At 36.8% G+C, this 18,185-nt stretch overlaps 1 protein-coding gene across 6 annotated transcripts in view; it reads left to right on the top strand.

Moving 5' to 3' along the window:
• SH3KBP1 (SH3 domain containing kinase binding protein 1) overlaps positions 1–18,185 on the top strand; it is a 215,870-nt gene that overhangs the window by 101,292 nt on the left and 96,393 nt on the right. For 5 of the 6 annotated variants that reach the window (XR_003535148.1, XM_027689211.1, XM_027689208.1 and 2 more), the window contains 3 exons: positions 3,128–3,234; positions 12,820–12,943; positions 17,969–18,043. Coding sequence is in view for 5 of the 6 variants with exons in the window: in XM_027689211.1 (XP_027545012.1) it covers positions 3,128–3,234; positions 12,820–12,943; positions 17,969–18,043 (306 nt within the window). In the remaining variant the exon portion in view is untranslated. The remainder of the gene's footprint in view (positions 1–3,127; positions 3,235–12,819; positions 12,944–17,968; positions 18,044–18,185) is intronic. The other variant, XM_027689209.1, reaches the window with a different exon arrangement.

The raw sequence follows: 18,185 nt of genomic DNA, 5'->3' as shown, positions 1-18,185 counted from the left end.
TCTTCTCAAGTGCACCAAGCATTAGCATGTACATGGGGACCATCAGCACCAGCTCCTTAAAACCAAAGGTATTCACTGCTGGATCTGTTTGCTTGCATTAGATCAGAGAGAGGAACTAACTGGTACATAGAATCTATATCTCTTGCTGGCTTGCTACTCCTCACTTAGGTATTTCTTTAGAGAAAGATTTGGAAGGAGAAGGAGAGCAGTGAGGCAACCATGAGACTAATGGAGATAAATGCAGACTTTCACTGAATTTTCTCTAGAGCAATAAAATAACTTTATGAATTGGGAGGGGGAAGGATTCATACAGTCGCATTATTAACATCCAGAATTGTGTTTATTTCTTACTCTCTTAGCAATGTCAAAAATATTCTCCAAAGAGTCACACGGTATTTATTATTAAATAGGATGGCAACTGCCATCTGTCACATCAGGCAACATCAGCACATCAGTTGCTACTTGATGTTAGAAATCATAGTGGGAATGTTATTTTTAGGGAAAATAGCCAGCTTCTCTTGACAATTGGAGAAGCACTCAGTATGGAAGGTATTTATTATATTTATTTTGAATACAGTTGTGTTAAGTTGTCAGTTTAGGACCATTTTAGTTTAGATGGTGAAGAATGAGCAGTCATCTCTAGGTGGAAAAAGAGCCAATCTGAGTGAGTTTGGTTACATTGCATTAAGGTATTAATTTTGACATTCAAAAAGCTGTCACTCATGCAGGATTGCAGTGGCTGTGAAAAATATTGTCAGAAAGCCAAAATCAGTGGATTCCCTTCTCCTTTCTTTCTCTAGTTTCAATTAAAAGATTAGAAAAAAAAATCTGTAACTTTTTTTATCACTGTTTGCCCTAGAGCAGGATTATCAAGAAATGTTGCAGAACAAAAAGTAGACTCACTTTAAGATCTATTTCTGTAATTTAATTTCAGATTAAGGCCATGCTTGGAAAGGGTTTACGCAACCCGTTTTGGTGTGTATTGAGTGTGTTGAACAGTTAAGAGAAATAGCATTAGAGAAAGTACATTTACTTGTGTGGAGTGTGTGTGTATATATGCTTGTGTGGGTACATGTATGTAAAGTATACAAAATAGCATGGTTTATACACTGCACATCTATCTTCTGGAGAAGAGAGAATAGTCAGGGAATCCTGTGTTTTGGATAATTTCTCTCTTCCTACCTTCTGGTCCTTCACCACATTCCAACACAGTCATGATTCATATCAGAAAGTTATCCTTCAGCTAACAAAGGCTAAGCAGCCAACTTCAGCAACTTAATTTAGAGAGATTCTCTCATCTTATACAACTATAATTACATGTAAGTCAACAGATCTGGCAAACAAACTCTGGAACAGAGTATTTTCACTCGTCTGTCTGAAAACTCTGATGGTAGAAGGGTCAGACTTTCGCCTGTTTAGGGGTCTGGTTGACAGAGTCCCCTGGGAGCAGTCCTGAAGGGCAAAGGAGCCCAGGGAGGCTGATCATTCTCTTCTTCAAGAAGGAAATCTTAATGGTGCAGGAGCAGGCCATCCCCTTGTGCTAAAAGATGAGCCAGAGAGGAAGGCAACCGACCTGGCTGAACAGAGACCTTTGGCGGGAACTCGGGAAAAAAAGGGGAGTTTATGACCTTTGGAAGAAGGGGTAGGAAACTCAGGAGGACTACAGGGGTGTCATGAGGCTATGCAAGTAGAAAATCAGAAGGGCCAAAACTCAGCTAGAATGTAATCTGGCCCCTGCTGTAGAAGGCAATAAAAAGGTTTCTATAAATGCATCAGCAAACAAAGGGCTAAGGAGATTCTCCATTCTTTGTTGGATGTGGGGGGAAACAGTGACAAAGGATGAGGAAAAGGGAGGTGCTCCATATCTTCTTTGTCTAAGTCTTTAATAGTTGTACTCCATGTACCCATCCCCCTGAGTTAGAAGAGAGGGATGGAGAGCAGAGTGAAGGTCCTGTAATCCAAGGGGAAAAGGTCAGTGACCTGCTGCACCACGTATTTACGTACAAGTCTGTGGGGCTGGATGGGATCCACCCAAGGCTAATAATCGTACTTGACACTGGTGAGGCCACACCTCGAATCCTGTGTTCGGTGTTGGGCTCCTCACTACAAGAAAGACATTGAGGCACTGGATCATGTCCAGAGAAAGGTAATGGAGCTGGACAAGAGTCTGGAGCACAAGTTTTAGGAGTAGTGGATGAGGGAGCTGGGTTTGTTTAAAGGGGCCTGAGGCGGAACCTTGACTCTCTCTGCAGCTACCTAAAAGGAGTTTGTAGCCGGGTGGGGGTCAGTCTCTTCTGCCAGGTAACAAGAGACAGGATGAGAGGAAATGGCCTCAAGTTGTGCCAGGGGAGGTTTAGACTGGATACTAGGAAAAATTTCTTCACAGTAGGGTTTGTCAAGCATTGGAACAGGATGCCTAGGGAAGCGGTGGAATCATCATCCCTGGATGTATTTAAAAGATGTAGATGTGGAATTCAGGGATATGGTTTAGCGGTAGACTCAGCAGTGCTGTGTTAACTCAACAGTCTTGTTGTACTCAACAATCTTAAAGGGTTTTTCCAACCTAAATGGTTCTATGAAAAAAAAATGTATAAAAATTGTTAGTGAGACATTTGTACACCTGTGAAAGATTTGCGGACCAAAAGATACAGCTGAGAGCTTATTTCCTTATGAGCAAAAGCCACAAGGCTTTGGATCCCTTTCCCATTCCTCCAATTTGCCTACAGCATGTGTATAGAGCATAAGCCTAGAAGAGAAATTGGAGCAAATACACCTGGAAAGATCCTTTGGGTAAAGTTTGTCCATTCTGTCACTAGGAAGCACAGTTAGTTAAATTTTTGCTCTTGAATAATATTACAGAAAGGAAAAAAATTACACAATTTACTTGCATTTATTATTTGCATTGAATTATAGAAATAATTGAAAAAATAATATGCACCAGGAATCTTTTCTCCACCCTCTTTTTTAAGTTAATTCTAGGCAGATAGACTAAGCATTGCAAGCATTCAGATTCTGGTAAGAGTGCTCAAAGAATCATATTTCATCTTTCATAATTTCCCCTGGCTTGTGTTTGGCATGGAATTTTGTTTTCATTTTACGATTTCCCTGTTTCTTTCATTTCCATCAGGAGAGAGAAACAGAAGAAGGAGATGTCAGGTGGCTTTCAGTTATATGCCTCAAAATGAAGATGAACTGGAATTAAAAGTTGGCGACATCATTGAAGTTGTGGGAGAGGTGAGCACATCCTTAGTTGACTATACACACATGCAGTAATGACATATCTCGTGCATGCTAAGCTCTTCGATACAGTGTGTTTTAAGACATAATTTAAACCAGACATTTTCCTTATCTGGTATACTGACCTGTCTGGTATGGATTACTGATGGGCATGAGGGGATGTTGCTGGTTTTTTTATGGATTTTGTAACTTTTTTTTCCCTATAGCACTTTTGCTGGTTTTTGTCGATCAGTTGGTGTTTCAGAGTTCTGTTCAGGGAAAGAGCTCTAAGTTTGTTCTATAGAGCTCTTGAATTTATATCTCTGAAGAACCAAAGATTATATCAGAAGAAGCTTTTCACAGTTTTAGTAAGCCAGTCACAGGGAAAATTACGTTTGCAAAGTTAAACACATTTAAGAAATTTACTCAAATCTCCACTGGAGTTCGCCATTTGTCATCTTTGCCAGCAAACTTTAAGAATTTCATTTTAGTCTAATCAGTTTAAAAAAAACCCTAAAACCAAGCAAAAAAAACCCCAACAAAACATTTGAGACTTGAGATTCATTTATTTTGGGTGCAGATAGATGTGGAAAATTAATGCACATCCCTTAGATGGACTGGGAACAAATTACAAAAGCTTGGACAGAGATACAGAAATTTTCTTTGTGTGAGTAAATCTGGGTGCAGTATCAAGGAATGGTGTTCGCTCCCAATACCTTCAGTGTTCCATTAGAGATTTTACAAATATCTTCTTGAATTTAATAGCAAGAAGAACCAAAGTCAAAATTATAACATGCATTCTTTAACTAGAATGTATTCAGACTCATTTATTCTTTATTTACTTAGCTTTGAAAAGACCTTAGTCAAGCAGCCAATAAAAGGTGTGTTTCAGCTTGTATCATTTATTTGTAAGATTTTTTTCTCCCCTGTGACTCAGCACTTAGGACGTTAACATTAATTTACTTTTTCCTACATCTGTCACTTAAAAAATCAGTTCTAAAAGAATATAAGTTCTACTGCAACCTATATGACATCCAACATTTTCTTATGAGAGATTAAATTCTCACTTATGAATGTAAGAAGCTTAGTGATCACTGATTTTGCTTTAACCTAGCTGTGCACACCAGCTCTGCACATCATTCTTCCTGGAATCAGACATGATGCTCCACTTAAATAACCTTATTCTGTCTATGAACAGTTTTGTAATGGGGGAATTCAAGGTTGTAAGATATTTAAGAGCATATTTGGAAGACAGTGCAAACTTGATATTATAATGAGTTTCAAGGCATCACATAAGCTGTTTCCATTGGGCACTTTGAGGTATATTTGACCTCACATGGCCACAGAAGTATTACTTAAAATTTTTGAGTCTATGTCTTTCCAGAGTAAATTGATGGAGTGAAACCCTTTCCTAGTATCCAGCCAACAAACTAACCCTACCAAATGAATAAATAATTACTGAGTAATTAAATAATTTAGATGAGACACTAGGCTTCTCTTACAAAATGCATTTCTTGTCTTTTTATAAATTTGAGCAACTTAATTATAAATAACAGATTTATTTATATCCAAATGAGACTGAAATTGTTTGCATTAAAATTGAAAAATGTAGAACTATAAAAGTGAAACATTCCATGTACTTGCATGTGTGTGCTTATAGTTAAGGGCATGTTTTTTGTAACCCACTTGGATTGCTGATTACAGACTTCCTAGTCTTAAACTCAAATTTGCACCCTGAATTGCTACTGTTGAGCAAAACATTTACAACTTTCTTATTTTAAGGTTTAAGAAAATATATTGTCTAGGGCTGCTTTTTTGACTGGCAGATATAAAGAATGTCATGATGGAATTAGTTTTACTGTAGTGTGGAACAGGACTGCTCATGGATAGCTTGAACTGCTGGTCATAAGTAAATGCTGAAGAACAGCTGACACAGGTGAGGCTGTGCCCACTTTGACCTTATAAAATACCCTATTCTGTCAGCTACTGAAACAGAAGGTCAGCTTCAGGCTTCATATGCGTTTTAGAGCATTGTCCAACTTTTGGGTGGAACTAGATTGACTGGTGGAGGAGGGAAAATACGAATGTAGAGAAAAAATTTTCAGTCCCTTGGGAAGTGTTATTATGGGACCTTTATTTTCCATCATCATTGATACCAAGCAGTTGATGTCAAATACTTATTGTTATTACTTCCTCTTCTGCTCTTATCATAGTAGTGTTAATTCCTCGAAAAAGTAGGGCAGAGTATTTATTTTGAAACAGGAACTTTATTTGATGCAAGAAGTTGCACCAACCAATGTGCTGATTTTACTTTTTACCCTTCTGCTTTTAGGTAATGCTGCATAAAGAGTCATTGAAATAGGATTCACAGTGTTAATGTCATTATACAATTAAAAAATATGGCTTCCTCAGTTGTGAGAATTGAGGTGTTTTGTTTTTTTGCAAGGGCCAAAATCATGCTGTGTTATTGTACAAAAAAAAAATCCAAAACGACAGCAAAAAAACCCTCCCACACAGGTAACAATTGGAGACAATTCTTGTAAAATACCAGTTTTGTTTATCATTACTCAAGACTGAAAACTGGATGACATCTTCAGCATTATTAACAGTGGTTCAGTGTGTAATTGGAACATAAATGGTCATTTACTTTCCATTTCCAGTTGTTCCTTTCTCTTACCCCACCTTTTTATTCATGAGTAGAAGGTCTCAGATTCCCATAGATAGTATTTTATTGGCTCCTCTAAGAAAGTTGCATCAGTTGAATTAATTAGTTTTAAATTGACTTAGATTAATATTTTCAAATCTCTATGGATTTCTGCTTAGTTGAAAATAAATCGATTTCTAACTGACTTTCAGCAAACTGAACCTGGTATTGTTTAGGTCAAATACTGTCTATATATCTTTATGTGGATATTGAGAAAAAAAAAGTCTTAAAATGTTGCTTGTGATTGACAATTCATTAAACTTTTGCTGTTGCAAAGAAAAGTTAATTGAGCTTTATCTTTAAAGAAGTGTGTTCTGCTCTTCCTCAAACCCATTCAAGTTCACTGCCTCCAGCACAGGGTTGACAGAAGGGAACACAAGTGTCGGCTACCTCCATCAGTGTCCAAGTGTGTTGCCCCAGACTCCCAGTGAAAACAGGTTACACTGACATCACACAGTGATGTGCTGAGGATGAGGATTTCTTCCCTTCTCCAACCTCTGCTTCAGAGTGTGGAGGTGTAGTAGCATCTAAAGCTGCCCAGATCCTTCTTCCTGGTGCCAACAGATTGGATGTGATACTTTTGAAAGGGTTTTTATGTCTGTAGTAGTGGTAGATAAAATTGGAAATTCCTCCTGTGGTAAAAGTGGTTTGGGGCTGTAGAGTGGATTGAAACGGTAGCATGAGTTGTTGCCACATGGATGTCCTTGGAGGCTGTCTGTGTTAAGAATTCACAGTTCTTTTCTATTTGTCCTAAATAGTTGGAAATTAATTATGTTAAGATCAAACATTCAATACAATAGATAAAATGCTTGTTGTTAGAATAGAGGTTTCCATAACTACAGAGACCCTGATACCCAGGAGACATTAATTAAGACTTAAATTAAAAGTGCATTTAAAACTTAACAAGAGAAGCATTTTCATCATTGTTTATGTTCACGTTTATTATGTGATTGATGGCTTTTTGCTTGTCATTTTCCTACCTCATTAGCTATAACTCTAATTAAAGTTGTCCCAAAATACAACTGTAACTAATTGTCTTATTAAATGCAGATATCTGAATTCCAATTATGTTTCACCCTTAGACTTTCATGGGATGCCAGATAATTAACCTGCAGCATCAGAGTAAGGACATTTGGCATGTCATTCAGCAGTTCTGAGCCTGCTTTCATTTGGGATTAGTCTGTCGTTGTGCTGCTATATACCTTTTGGCCTCATCCTGCTGAGAAGTCAGCTTTTTGGCAATGGGTAGTGCATGAAGTTAAGCTCACAAATCTGTGACTGAGGCATTCTGTAGTACCATTGAGCTTATTCTTTGACTTTTAGGTAACATTGCCATATATTACATGATCAAATCCTATCGGTAGCTCATTTCAAATTATAAAAATACAGACTGAATTTTTACAAATTGGTTTCTTCTTATGGGCAAGATTGGTGGATACGTTTTTTTTGTTCTTATTGTGAGATAAAGTGGTGCAACACATGTCCAAGAACAGGATAAACTGGGGATTGAGCTGGACTTTTCTTACAGTGACCTATTTTGGCAGCTATAGTGTTGCAAGGGGAATGAATATTTAACCGTAGCGAGAGGATGGTCTGTGCCACAATTGCAGAGCTGTATAATATGCAAGAAAACAACTGGGAATGAATGCTGGGGTTTCACATCTCTCAGTTACTTTTCTGTAGAATGCTGTGGTAAAGTGTTTTTCTGGATCTTCTTCTAACAGGTTGTTCACAAGGACTCTGGGACTACTTCTTGTTTGATTAGTTCATGTCATAGGAGGCCTTTTTTGGGGGAAATAAGGGTGCAAATACTGCTGAGTCTGTATAGGGATAGGGTCATCCCAGTTTTGTGTGATTGCTTTCACTGCCCTTTAGTGTCTTTTTTAGAAGAGGATGTTAAAAAACTTAATAAAACCATGAATGACAAAAGCAAACAAAGAAAAGTTCCCCAAGTGCATTTTGACATTGTAAATAAAGAACTCTGAAGCTGAAAAGATTCCGCAATACAAGGTACTTGTGCAGTTTTTAATTCTTACCTCCTGCACACGAATTATCAAACAGTTTCCAGATGTGCTGAAGCAGAGTCCTAAGGGATGGTTGGTGCCTCATGGGTACGGCTCCTCTGAATGCACTCCCAGAATAAGCCATCAAGTGGCACTCTAGGCACCATCTTCTGTTCAGGTCTTGTGTCCAAAATTTATTTTCCCATTGGCAGCAAATGTGATTTTTTTATTTTGCCTCTTGGGAATCTATGTTTTTAATTTCCTTTCAATATATGATTGCTTTTGTCCTTTGAGCTCAAGATTTTCCGTTAGAATTTATAAACTAAGAGAGCTTTTTCCTTTGCTTTCTGTGCTCTAGTTCTCTCAAAGCAAAAGAAAATTTGTTTACCTTGGGCTTCCCTCCTTCCTGTTGCCTGCCTCTGGCATTGCTTTTGTTCCTGGGACTATGTTTTGGTTTTAACAGCCCAGAAAAACTTTCTTATGATCCAGGGAGACTTTCTTCCATCTGAAACCTTTCCTGACTCAGAGCCTCCCTCATCTGCCCTGGCTAAGCTGTAAGTAGTCTGTCAGCCCAACAGGCAAAGCTGCAGGTTTTAGAAAATCTTGTGGAATGAGCCAATACAGGAATTTATTGGAAATACACTTTAGGTCAGTGATTCCAAGGAGCTGAACATTTTAATCATTTAACAACTTAGGCCTATTAATTATATAGCAAGGTGTAAGCAAGCAGCTGGGGCAGTCAGACATTCTGGCAGGCAGCTGCTGGTAGTTGGCCTCAGCATTTCCTGCTGGTTTTGGGTATCCTGTCGTGGAGTTACAGGGGTGGCCCCCTGGTTCTCTCAAGAGAAGGTGCTTCTAAGGCTTGTAGCAGCAAAGGTTTGTTGCACTGCAAGTCAGGATGACCTTTCTTTCTTTGAAGGGGGATGTTGCAGATTGTATTGGCAGTGAAGGGAAAACCTGAAGAACGTAAAATGTAAGGTGTCCTCATTTTTGGATTATCTTAATCTTGTAGTCCTAGTGACCTACTAAAGTGATTTTTTCTTTGGTTGCTTTACAGTTACAGAATAAAACTGTATTCCTGGTCTGAAATAGAATTATTATATTTGCTTGAAGGCTTGAAATGCTATCATTTATTTATTTATTTTTTTACTTTAAGCATGGAAATAGGCTGATTTCAATAAATTTTTGTTATTTTCTAAGCAGCTTAGTGTCCTAGCCTCTGTATATCCTTAGGAGAACTTCGTGGTTTTGTGCCTGAATGCCTCAATCATATAATTCTCTGGTATTTTCCTGTCTGTCCACTTCCATGGTATCTATTCTGAGTACTTGATTTATTATTTCTTATTTATATTATTGCTTTTAAGTAAAAATAACTATTACAGCCTCGTACTGTCTTTGTAGTCTGGGTTGTTATTGTGTGCTGGGATCTCACAATTTGATTAAACATTTACTTTCTCACAAAGTAAAACAGTATATTTCAAATTATTTTCATCTATATTTGGTTTATAGTTTACAAAAAGCTCATTTACATTAAAAAAGGCTCTAGTGGTTGAGTAATTAAATTACAACCAAAGCACAAATATTCTTTCCTCATTGAAAATTTAAAACAACTAAAGCCCAACGATACTGGAAGAACATTTGAATGTTGCGTAATTATTATATAGATTAAATCCCAAAGGCCAGGCTTCTTAATGGGATGAATTTCTCTAGAGTTGATGAACCATTCTCTGGTGACATTGCTCATTTGTATCTCATTCAATCACATCCAGGTGTTAGATTGCATATTGCATCTGTCCCTGCCCCGTGCATGGCATTGACTGAGTTGCAGTTGAGTGCATGTTGTTGTTACCTCCTAAATATACAAAGTAATGAAGTATCTTCAGTCATGTTCCTATATGTTGTTGCTCTTCAAATGTGGTGTGACAGTACTGGCAGCCTACGGGCTTGGCAAGATGACGATGAGCCATGCCTCTCCAAAAGGCAGTGAACAGATAAAACACTGAAAATACATCTTAAAAATATCTCTAGCTGTATCCGCTTACATTTGCAGATTGGAAAGATCCCTCTTCTGACTTAAAAAAAACCCACTTCATTTGCAGGCTGATCTTACAGTTGGTGTGTAGAATATTATGAATCGTAGAAGTTCTTATCTAGTTTAGGGACTTGGATGGCTGAATGAAATCCTTCTCTTTTTATATTGTTTGGTTCAGCACGTGAATGCTGGGCATAAATCAGGACTTGGATGTATAAATTCTGAAAGCACTTTGTTATAATAGCATGGCAACAAATTTTATTGAGCTCGTGCCTCCAGACGGATTACCCCCATGAATAATGGATTTTCATTTAAAAGGTTTTATTGGCTGTGAATTATTGCAGCTTTTCAAACCATATGGTAATGGACTGCCACAGTTTGGGATAACTAAATCCTAGAGGTATTTTAGTGTCTTCTATTGCATGGATTTGTCTCTAGCTGCTGTGTTTTGAGGCTTAAAGTTATGTAGCAGGTAGCTATAGTGTTTAAAAATACTTAAAACTTTTGATGCTTTTGATGAAAATTTCCATCTAAATCTTTGGGAGGTGCAGTTTGACCTGAACCTCTGATGTCTTGCTAACATGATTCTGCATTTTCTTGTGGAAAAAAAATCTAGGTTTGACTTTAGATTTTTTTCTTAAGTTGTAGAATTATTGAATACAACATGGTATTATCAGGCAATTAATTTTTCAGTCAGATGGAAAACTTACAATAAACTAATGAATGCTGTGAGTATATTCACATCCAGTTTAGATTTACCTGTCTAAAGATCTTTGTATATATGTATATTTCTATAAGCATAGGGATCCATACATCAACATGCCACATGAAGAGTGCTAATGTGAACTGTAAGGAAACTGTGAAGTGTTACCCTGGAAGAAGTAAGCAGGTGAAAATCACTTGCGGAAAAGATGAAACTGAATTATATCGGTCGCATTACTTGTGTCAAATAATCTCAACATCTTGCAAAGCAAGGATCTTGGGAACTGTGTAAATCCTCTGATTAATCTACTGGTCAATCAGCTAATGCAGTTATGGTGTGATGTTTAGCTCCAGTCAATATGGCCATCTGGGAATACTGCATTAGAGAAATGGAAGTATTTTATTACTGAAAGAGTCTTGGCCATATTGTCTGTTTTCTGTATACCAAGATATCATATTTTTATGGGTATATAATATTTATATCATATTTTATTTAGATATATAATTTGTACATATATACGTGAAGATATATAATTTATCTACTAAGTGTTGTGTGTCATGCAGTTTCAGTTTTCCATATTGTTTATTATTGGTCTGGAGAGAAGAAAGGGAGTATTACTTTTTAGAGACTTTGATACTATAATGTGAAAAACCTCCACCTCACTGAAGTGATTGAGTGATACATATGTATTCTATCTCCTGAATTTACAGCAAGATAATAAGAAGTGCAAGATAACTCCCAGAGTTGTGCTGGAGCTCACCATGATTACTGATGAGCTGAGCGGGGGGCAGTGGAGGGGGGGCAAATTTTGTCATGGACAGGGACTGAGATTAAATGAAAGTGTGGTCTGAACTCATTTCAAATTAAGACAAAAATTCAACTCAAGACAACAAGAAATGTGGGGTTTTGTAGTAAAATTGTATGTGTGACTAAGTTGAAAGAAATGCATACATTCCTCCATATTTTTGGGAAATATTTGGTTGTATTATTAAGAGATTTATCTTCTAAGAACTTGAGTTTTTTGCAGATAAGTGATAGGAAATGGACTTTTTTTCTATAATAATTAACTAGTTTTGTTTAAAATGTGGGGTTCTTTTTTTAACAGTAAACATGAACACCCTCAGCCTTTCTATTTCAGTTGACTTTCTATTTTCATAATTGTAGGGGGGAAGGTAGGCAGGAAAGAGATGTGTCAAACTTTATTGGAGGCTGATGTGTCACAGATTGACACTGTCCTCCCCTGTCATCTTTTTTGGTTAAAGGACAGTGCCTGACAGATGAAAAATATTTCCCTATCAAGGATGTGTTTAGCTGATGCATATAATAAGTCGTTTCTTGTTGTCCCATTATAACCTAAAGGCATCTGTTTTCTGAGGGCTGTCATTTCACTGCCTGACACTGCCGATCAATGCTGAATGGGTTATACAGGAGGGAGTTTGTAATTTTAAAGTGGTATTTTCCTCTTGGGATTTGGCTAGGAGGTGTCTCTCCTCCCTCTGACACCATCATTATTATGTGTTTCAGTACTTCTTTGTAAATCTAGAGTCAAATATTCATTGGCACTGTTCTTTGTTCTCCACAGAGTTCTTACATTAACAGGTTAATGAAGTAGCAACATTCTTAATTTTTACAATACAGGACTTCAGATTTTGATGGAGAAGGCAGGAATATTCACATTATTTAAGATACCTAGTTTAGATTCTCTGAGTAGCCTTTCATGGGTATTTCTCTTTCACGTTTGATTATTTAGGGAATTCAAACTCAGAATCTACAAAACACGTCCATTAAGATTGTCTTGAATAGTCATACAGTTTGCACGGAAAATTTAGTGATTGAATGGACAGCCATAAAAATCGAAATGTAGAGACACCGTATGCTCTCTAGTTGTTCTTTTATCCTTTTATTTAATGCTCATCCATGCTTCTGACTGCTGTCAGCACTGATGACATTTACAGATGGGCTCATGCATCTTTCTTGTTTTCACTTATCAAAAAAAAAGAGAGATGTTCTGGCTTGGAGCCTATGCCATGTGCTCCTTATACCTGAAATTAATATAAACTGTTCAGAATCATTACTGTAATTTATTGAATGTATATAACGTAACTCAGAGAAGTGTTGCTTATGTTAAACCCCTCTTTTTTTTATTTTTGTCTTGGTACAGGTGGAAGAGGGCTGGTGGGAAGGGATACTCAATGGAAAGACTGGCATGTTTCCTTCCAACTTCATAAAGGAACTGTCTGATTCTGATGATGTTGGAATAGCACAAGAAGAGCAAGTAAAGTCAAGTAAGGAAAAAATTATTATTGATGTTTTGTATGTATGCCTGTGTCTTTACCCCATAACACCTTGATAGGATAGCACATTCTTATCTCTTGCTTGGAAGTGTTTTTGAATGCCATTGTTCTTAATTTATGCTGAAAGGGTCAGATGATGATGATAAGTGTGTACTTGCAGAACTACCTGAGTTGCAATATTGCCAATGCTCCCTGAGCTGTGTTAAAGACTCGCTGAGCTGCAACAGATCAAAAAAAAGAGAAGGCAATGATGAATATTGAATTTGTATTTCAAAACTAATTGAAAGGGACTTTAGACATGGAAAGTAACCAAACATCTACAAAGTGGCTGTGCTTATTTAAACGAGGGATTAAAGTGCCATGCCTTCTATAATGACTCCAGTAGATTTAAGGATTCATAATTATTGGTGTGGGACATGCGGCACTTTTTCCCTCCAGGTGCTGAGCATGTTACTATCACCTCCGACACCCACTGCCCCAGCAGCCAAGGGGAAAAAGGCCAGAACTGGGACATGGACTTTGTTCTCTCATTTACAGTGGGCCAGTACTGCTGCAGGTGAAAAGCATGTTTGGTAACTAAGTTGCAATAGTATAAGCATGGTAGTGGGTTGTCCTATTTATAACTTCCCTTGGAGAATAACCTGAGCCAAAAGTGTGCTGTTATATGAAATGGAAAGTTGTTATTCTTCGTGGATTTTTATGTTCTTTAAGCAGATATTCTTTTTGTTTCCTACTTCAGTGGTCGATTCTGAATCTTTAGTGAAAAAGAAAAAAGTCGATTGTATTTGCATATTTCAGGCTAATTACACAATACTTGCCAAGGTCTTCCTATTTTCAGCACATATCCATTGCTATGTAGTGTTCTTCTGACATCTCTGAACAAGCAAAAGTCAAAAAACGATCAACATCTTTGTAAGCTTATCTCACCTGAAATTTACCAAAGCCTTTATAGTTCATGCTGTCAGTAAGAGGTAGAAAATTATAATACTTCCTTCTTTTTCCTCAGTTTTCCAGTTAAGGCAAATGTATTGTCTTTATTCCATGTCAAAGAAATAAGATCCTAAAAAACCTGACTTTTGCATTGATGAAAAATTTTTATATTGTTTTTGTAATGGAGCACCTATTCGTGTGTGAATGGGCACTGGTGATCCAGTCTTGTGGTCAGTGCTGCTAAAGATATTTACATGTAACACTCCTTCAAACTGGAATGAAAATGTTTTTAAGTTAAAAATTTTAATGTGATAGGAAAAATGGGCATTAAGTGAAGATGCACTTTTCGGTGAGATTGCAACCTGCTTTCTATAACCTGTATATGCTATCATGAATTATGTTCATTATAAATACAGTGAGTCTTGGAAGAACTAATTGTGTGGATGTAGTTCCAGCTCTGGAGTCTGTAGTGTTTGGTACTAAATAAATGAACAAAGTAGGTGATACTGTTCAGGAAGGAATACCCCAGTTTTATCTACATGAATGAATGAATGTTCCATTATAAAGTAATATTTACTTTATAATAAGCATCTCTAAAGTGGCTTTTAACAAAATATACATTGGAGTGTGCCAGAGCAGCCACAAAGCATTAGCTCTTGGTGTCCATTATGGCACATGCTTTGTTCAAACTCAGTTTTGTGTGCTGGTTCCAACTGTCAGTGGAATCCAAAGCTGTGATACTTGTATGGAGAAGATAGCAGTAACACAGATATCGTTTTTGTCTCTTTAAATAAACTGAAGGTAACTATAGTTGAGAGATAGATTTTTGTCCTTCCTTTAATTCTTTGGAGGTGTTTTATGGGTAAGTAAGATGATGTGTTATTAGGAGCTATTAGATACACCTATAAAACAGAAGAACACTGTAAACCTCCTGAGAGAGACTGGGACTCTCGGAATTTTGAGATTATTATGGGGATTTTAATGCTTTTTTACTTATTTTTCTTCAAGTAAAACCACGGATTTAATAATTACATTCCCTTAGAAGAATTATGGGAACTATGCATCAACTCAGTTCTTTCTGTATGGTTTATGTAATTGATACAGGTGTTGCTCTCTACCACATTGTGCTTCATGAGGCTCAGTTCAGATACACTGACTATCTGGATTTGAAAATCTCCATAATGAGATTGCAAAAATTTCAGTGAGTTTATACAACTGACTAAGAATGATAATTTCATTCCAAGTATCTGTGCTTATTCTGAAAACATGGTAAAATAGAAAATAAACAAGTAAACCCTGAAAGATTTGAGCATCGGGTTAGTATTACTGTTGAAATGCTCTGGGTAACATCTCAAAAGGGTGTATATTCGTGCCTCTAGATCATGTCCTTCCTCCATGGATCACAAGACATGACAGCCCTTCAAATCTGCAATAACTCCTTTTTGTTTCTCTGGAAACTTTGTTTGAATACATCTGTATCACAGGATTTGAATAGAAATTCTAGATTATGGCACTGAGGTGCGAGGGGCTCTACCAACACATTGAACAAGAACCTTGGGCAATCACTGAGGTTCTGCACAGAAATGTGGAAGAGAAAAAATATATAACTTGGCTTTTTAGGAATAAGGTTAATAAAAACACATTTTTCCTGCCCTTATGTTACAATCTACACCAGGTCAAATGGGGAGAATGTTGTTTGGTTTTATTGGTCTTGTTGTGTTTGTGTAAGTTTTGTGGCAGATCAGAGTAAATGGCCAGAAGAAATTATCTTGGTTTCTTTTCATGCTCTGCCATAGAGTAACCTCAGAAGTTTCTACAGAGCAAGAATTTCCTATTCTGAAAATGCCTGAGGCTAGTTTTGGAAGTGCCCAAATATTTCTGAATCCTGACAGTGAGACTTAACTTTCCTCTTAACTTGGAAGGGTTGGGAACCTGTGCCTTCCCTCAGATAGTGGGTGCTCCACAGATTGGAAAGCAAGACTGTTACAAGATCCAAATATTTGAGGGTTGGCTTGTTTGATTTTAAAGTATTTATCCCAGCTGTAAAGTGACTGCCAAATTTTTTTGTCTCCAAAGGCACATTTTGTGATGTAAGTATGGACAGGATCGGGTACTCTTAGAGTAAACAGCAGTTCCTTGTTTTTTAAAGCATGCTCTTCAATTAAAACATTGCTTTTCTTTGACCAACAGTTACAGCATGAACAGGAAGTATACATTATAATTTTATTACTATATTAAATAGATGCATGAAAGATAAGATTATTTTACAGATTTCTCAGAGATCTAGTATTAATTTTAAGACTATTTTCAATACCATTTCCTGTCATTACAGCCTGTCGAAAAGCAACGAAATGACGTGTAGTCAAATAAATTCTATTTGAGATAATCACAATTAATTATTAAGGAGGTTATTTCAAAAAGCATTTAGCATGTTCACAACAATGTCATGACAGCATTTAAAGGTGGCCTTTTATATCTTGCTGTCTCTTGTATGCGTTTGTTCAGGTACAGCCAGGCCTCATGGTACATATCAACCAATTTTAGAACCTGTTAGTGATGGCCACTGAGAAGTCATGACTGCTGGAGTTAGAACTGATGACAGACTCATCAGCTGATGCTTCAGGCAGACAACCTCCTCTATTCTGAGTTCTTAAAACTTCAGATTTCCATTATTGTCTCTCTGGCTCTCCACAGTGTTGTGAAACTTAACATACATTTCTCTTAGCAGTGGATTGATTGTTGTTTGACTGTTTTAATAATATTCTTTTAATGGTATCTTGTAAAAACAAAGTGAAAAGATGGATTTGTGGCTTTTTTACTTCATTTATTTTCAACATGTAAAAATGAAAAACTTTCGTTATTAATTAAACTGCAAGAACAAAACAAAGGAACAGCTTTTTATAATACATAAATGAGTATAGCATTTTATTTTCTGAAAGTCCAACAGAATGATATACAGGAGAAAAAAACACCACATTTTTGGTACCAAAATGAGTGTGATTCTGTCTTGGGGCAATTCCCATATACTGGCTATTTTGCAATAAAATTTTACTGAAGACATTAATTTTCTTGCTGGTAATGTAGGGGAGATTGGCAACAAGCTGCATTGGTATATTTTTGGGCTTGCCTGGGTACCTCATCTTTAAAAAAAACCCAACACACAAAATATCTCAGCTGCTTATTCCTTTACCTTCACTTGAATTTTGTATTCTAAATATCAGAGCATGAGTTATCTCACTAGCAATGAAAAAAAAACCAAAACCCACCCAATGAGAAATTAATAGGTTTTGTTATAAAAATGTTATCTTAAATATATAAGATGGGAAGTGGGATTTATTTTTTGTTGTTTTGCTGTTTTCTCTTTAAATTTTAGTATTTTATTATTATTGTTAATGTGTGCCAAGTCAAACACCTGATTAAGCTGTTGGTGAAAAACTGATTTATTTGGGTTTTAGTGTCCTATCCCTTTCAGTAGGCATTTCTTAAGGCCATGTACAAAACCTGTTCTCCCATCTACAAAATATTTCTAATAAGTCATCTTGGAAAGACTCAGTATTTCTGATGCTCACAGCATCCTGGTACATTAGACAGTGAGTATTTCATTGCCCTGTTTGGATGTCAGCTGTGCTTGTTCAAGTGCAGTGCATCTGCATCAGGAATGTTGAGCCACTGTGAGTACATCATTGCAGTGCAGTAATGATATTTTTTCAGGATTCCCCTGTGCTCTTTGAGGAGAGTGCATAAAACAGACAAATAATTTTATTTGCAAGACTCACAACTTGATGGACAACAAACAAAACCTAAGAAAAATGCATTCTGTTGGACACTGTAAAGAACAGCTTTAGCAAAATCATGAGACTATTTTATCTGACATACATGCAGTAAGAATATTTTAACTTCATGTACAATCAGATACTTTTGTTAATATTCTCGTTGTTTTGCTAATGAGGCTTTAAAAATGTTAGTGACTGAAAATACAGATTAAAACGTCTTCCTTTCCCTTCTTTTTACCACCATTCGATCTCCTTACCCCCACCCTGCCCCTTCTCTTTTTTTTTCGTCTTTCCTTCTCTTGCCTGCTGTCAGGAAAATCTGCCTTTGAAGGGACAATTCTGTACAGAGTGGTACCGGCAAAGATTGACAGCTACAGACGTTATAACAGTGAGTGTGTTTCAAAATCAACAAGCAATAGCTTTAGTCCTCTGTACTTGTTTGATTTATCTACACTTGTAAAATGTGCCACTGCTACTCACTTATGGCTACTCTACATGCATATATATCTGTCTGTAAGCTAAAGTCAGTT

This window comes from Neopelma chrysocephalum, unplaced genomic scaffold, assembly GCF_003984885.1.
Source record: "Neopelma chrysocephalum unplaced genomic scaffold, ASM398488v2 Primary Assembly neopelma1_76, whole genome shotgun sequence".
Classification (NCBI taxonomy): domain Eukaryota; kingdom Metazoa; phylum Chordata; class Aves; order Passeriformes; family Pipridae; genus Neopelma; species Neopelma chrysocephalum.
This window is presented reverse-complemented; position numbering and strand designations above follow the sequence as displayed.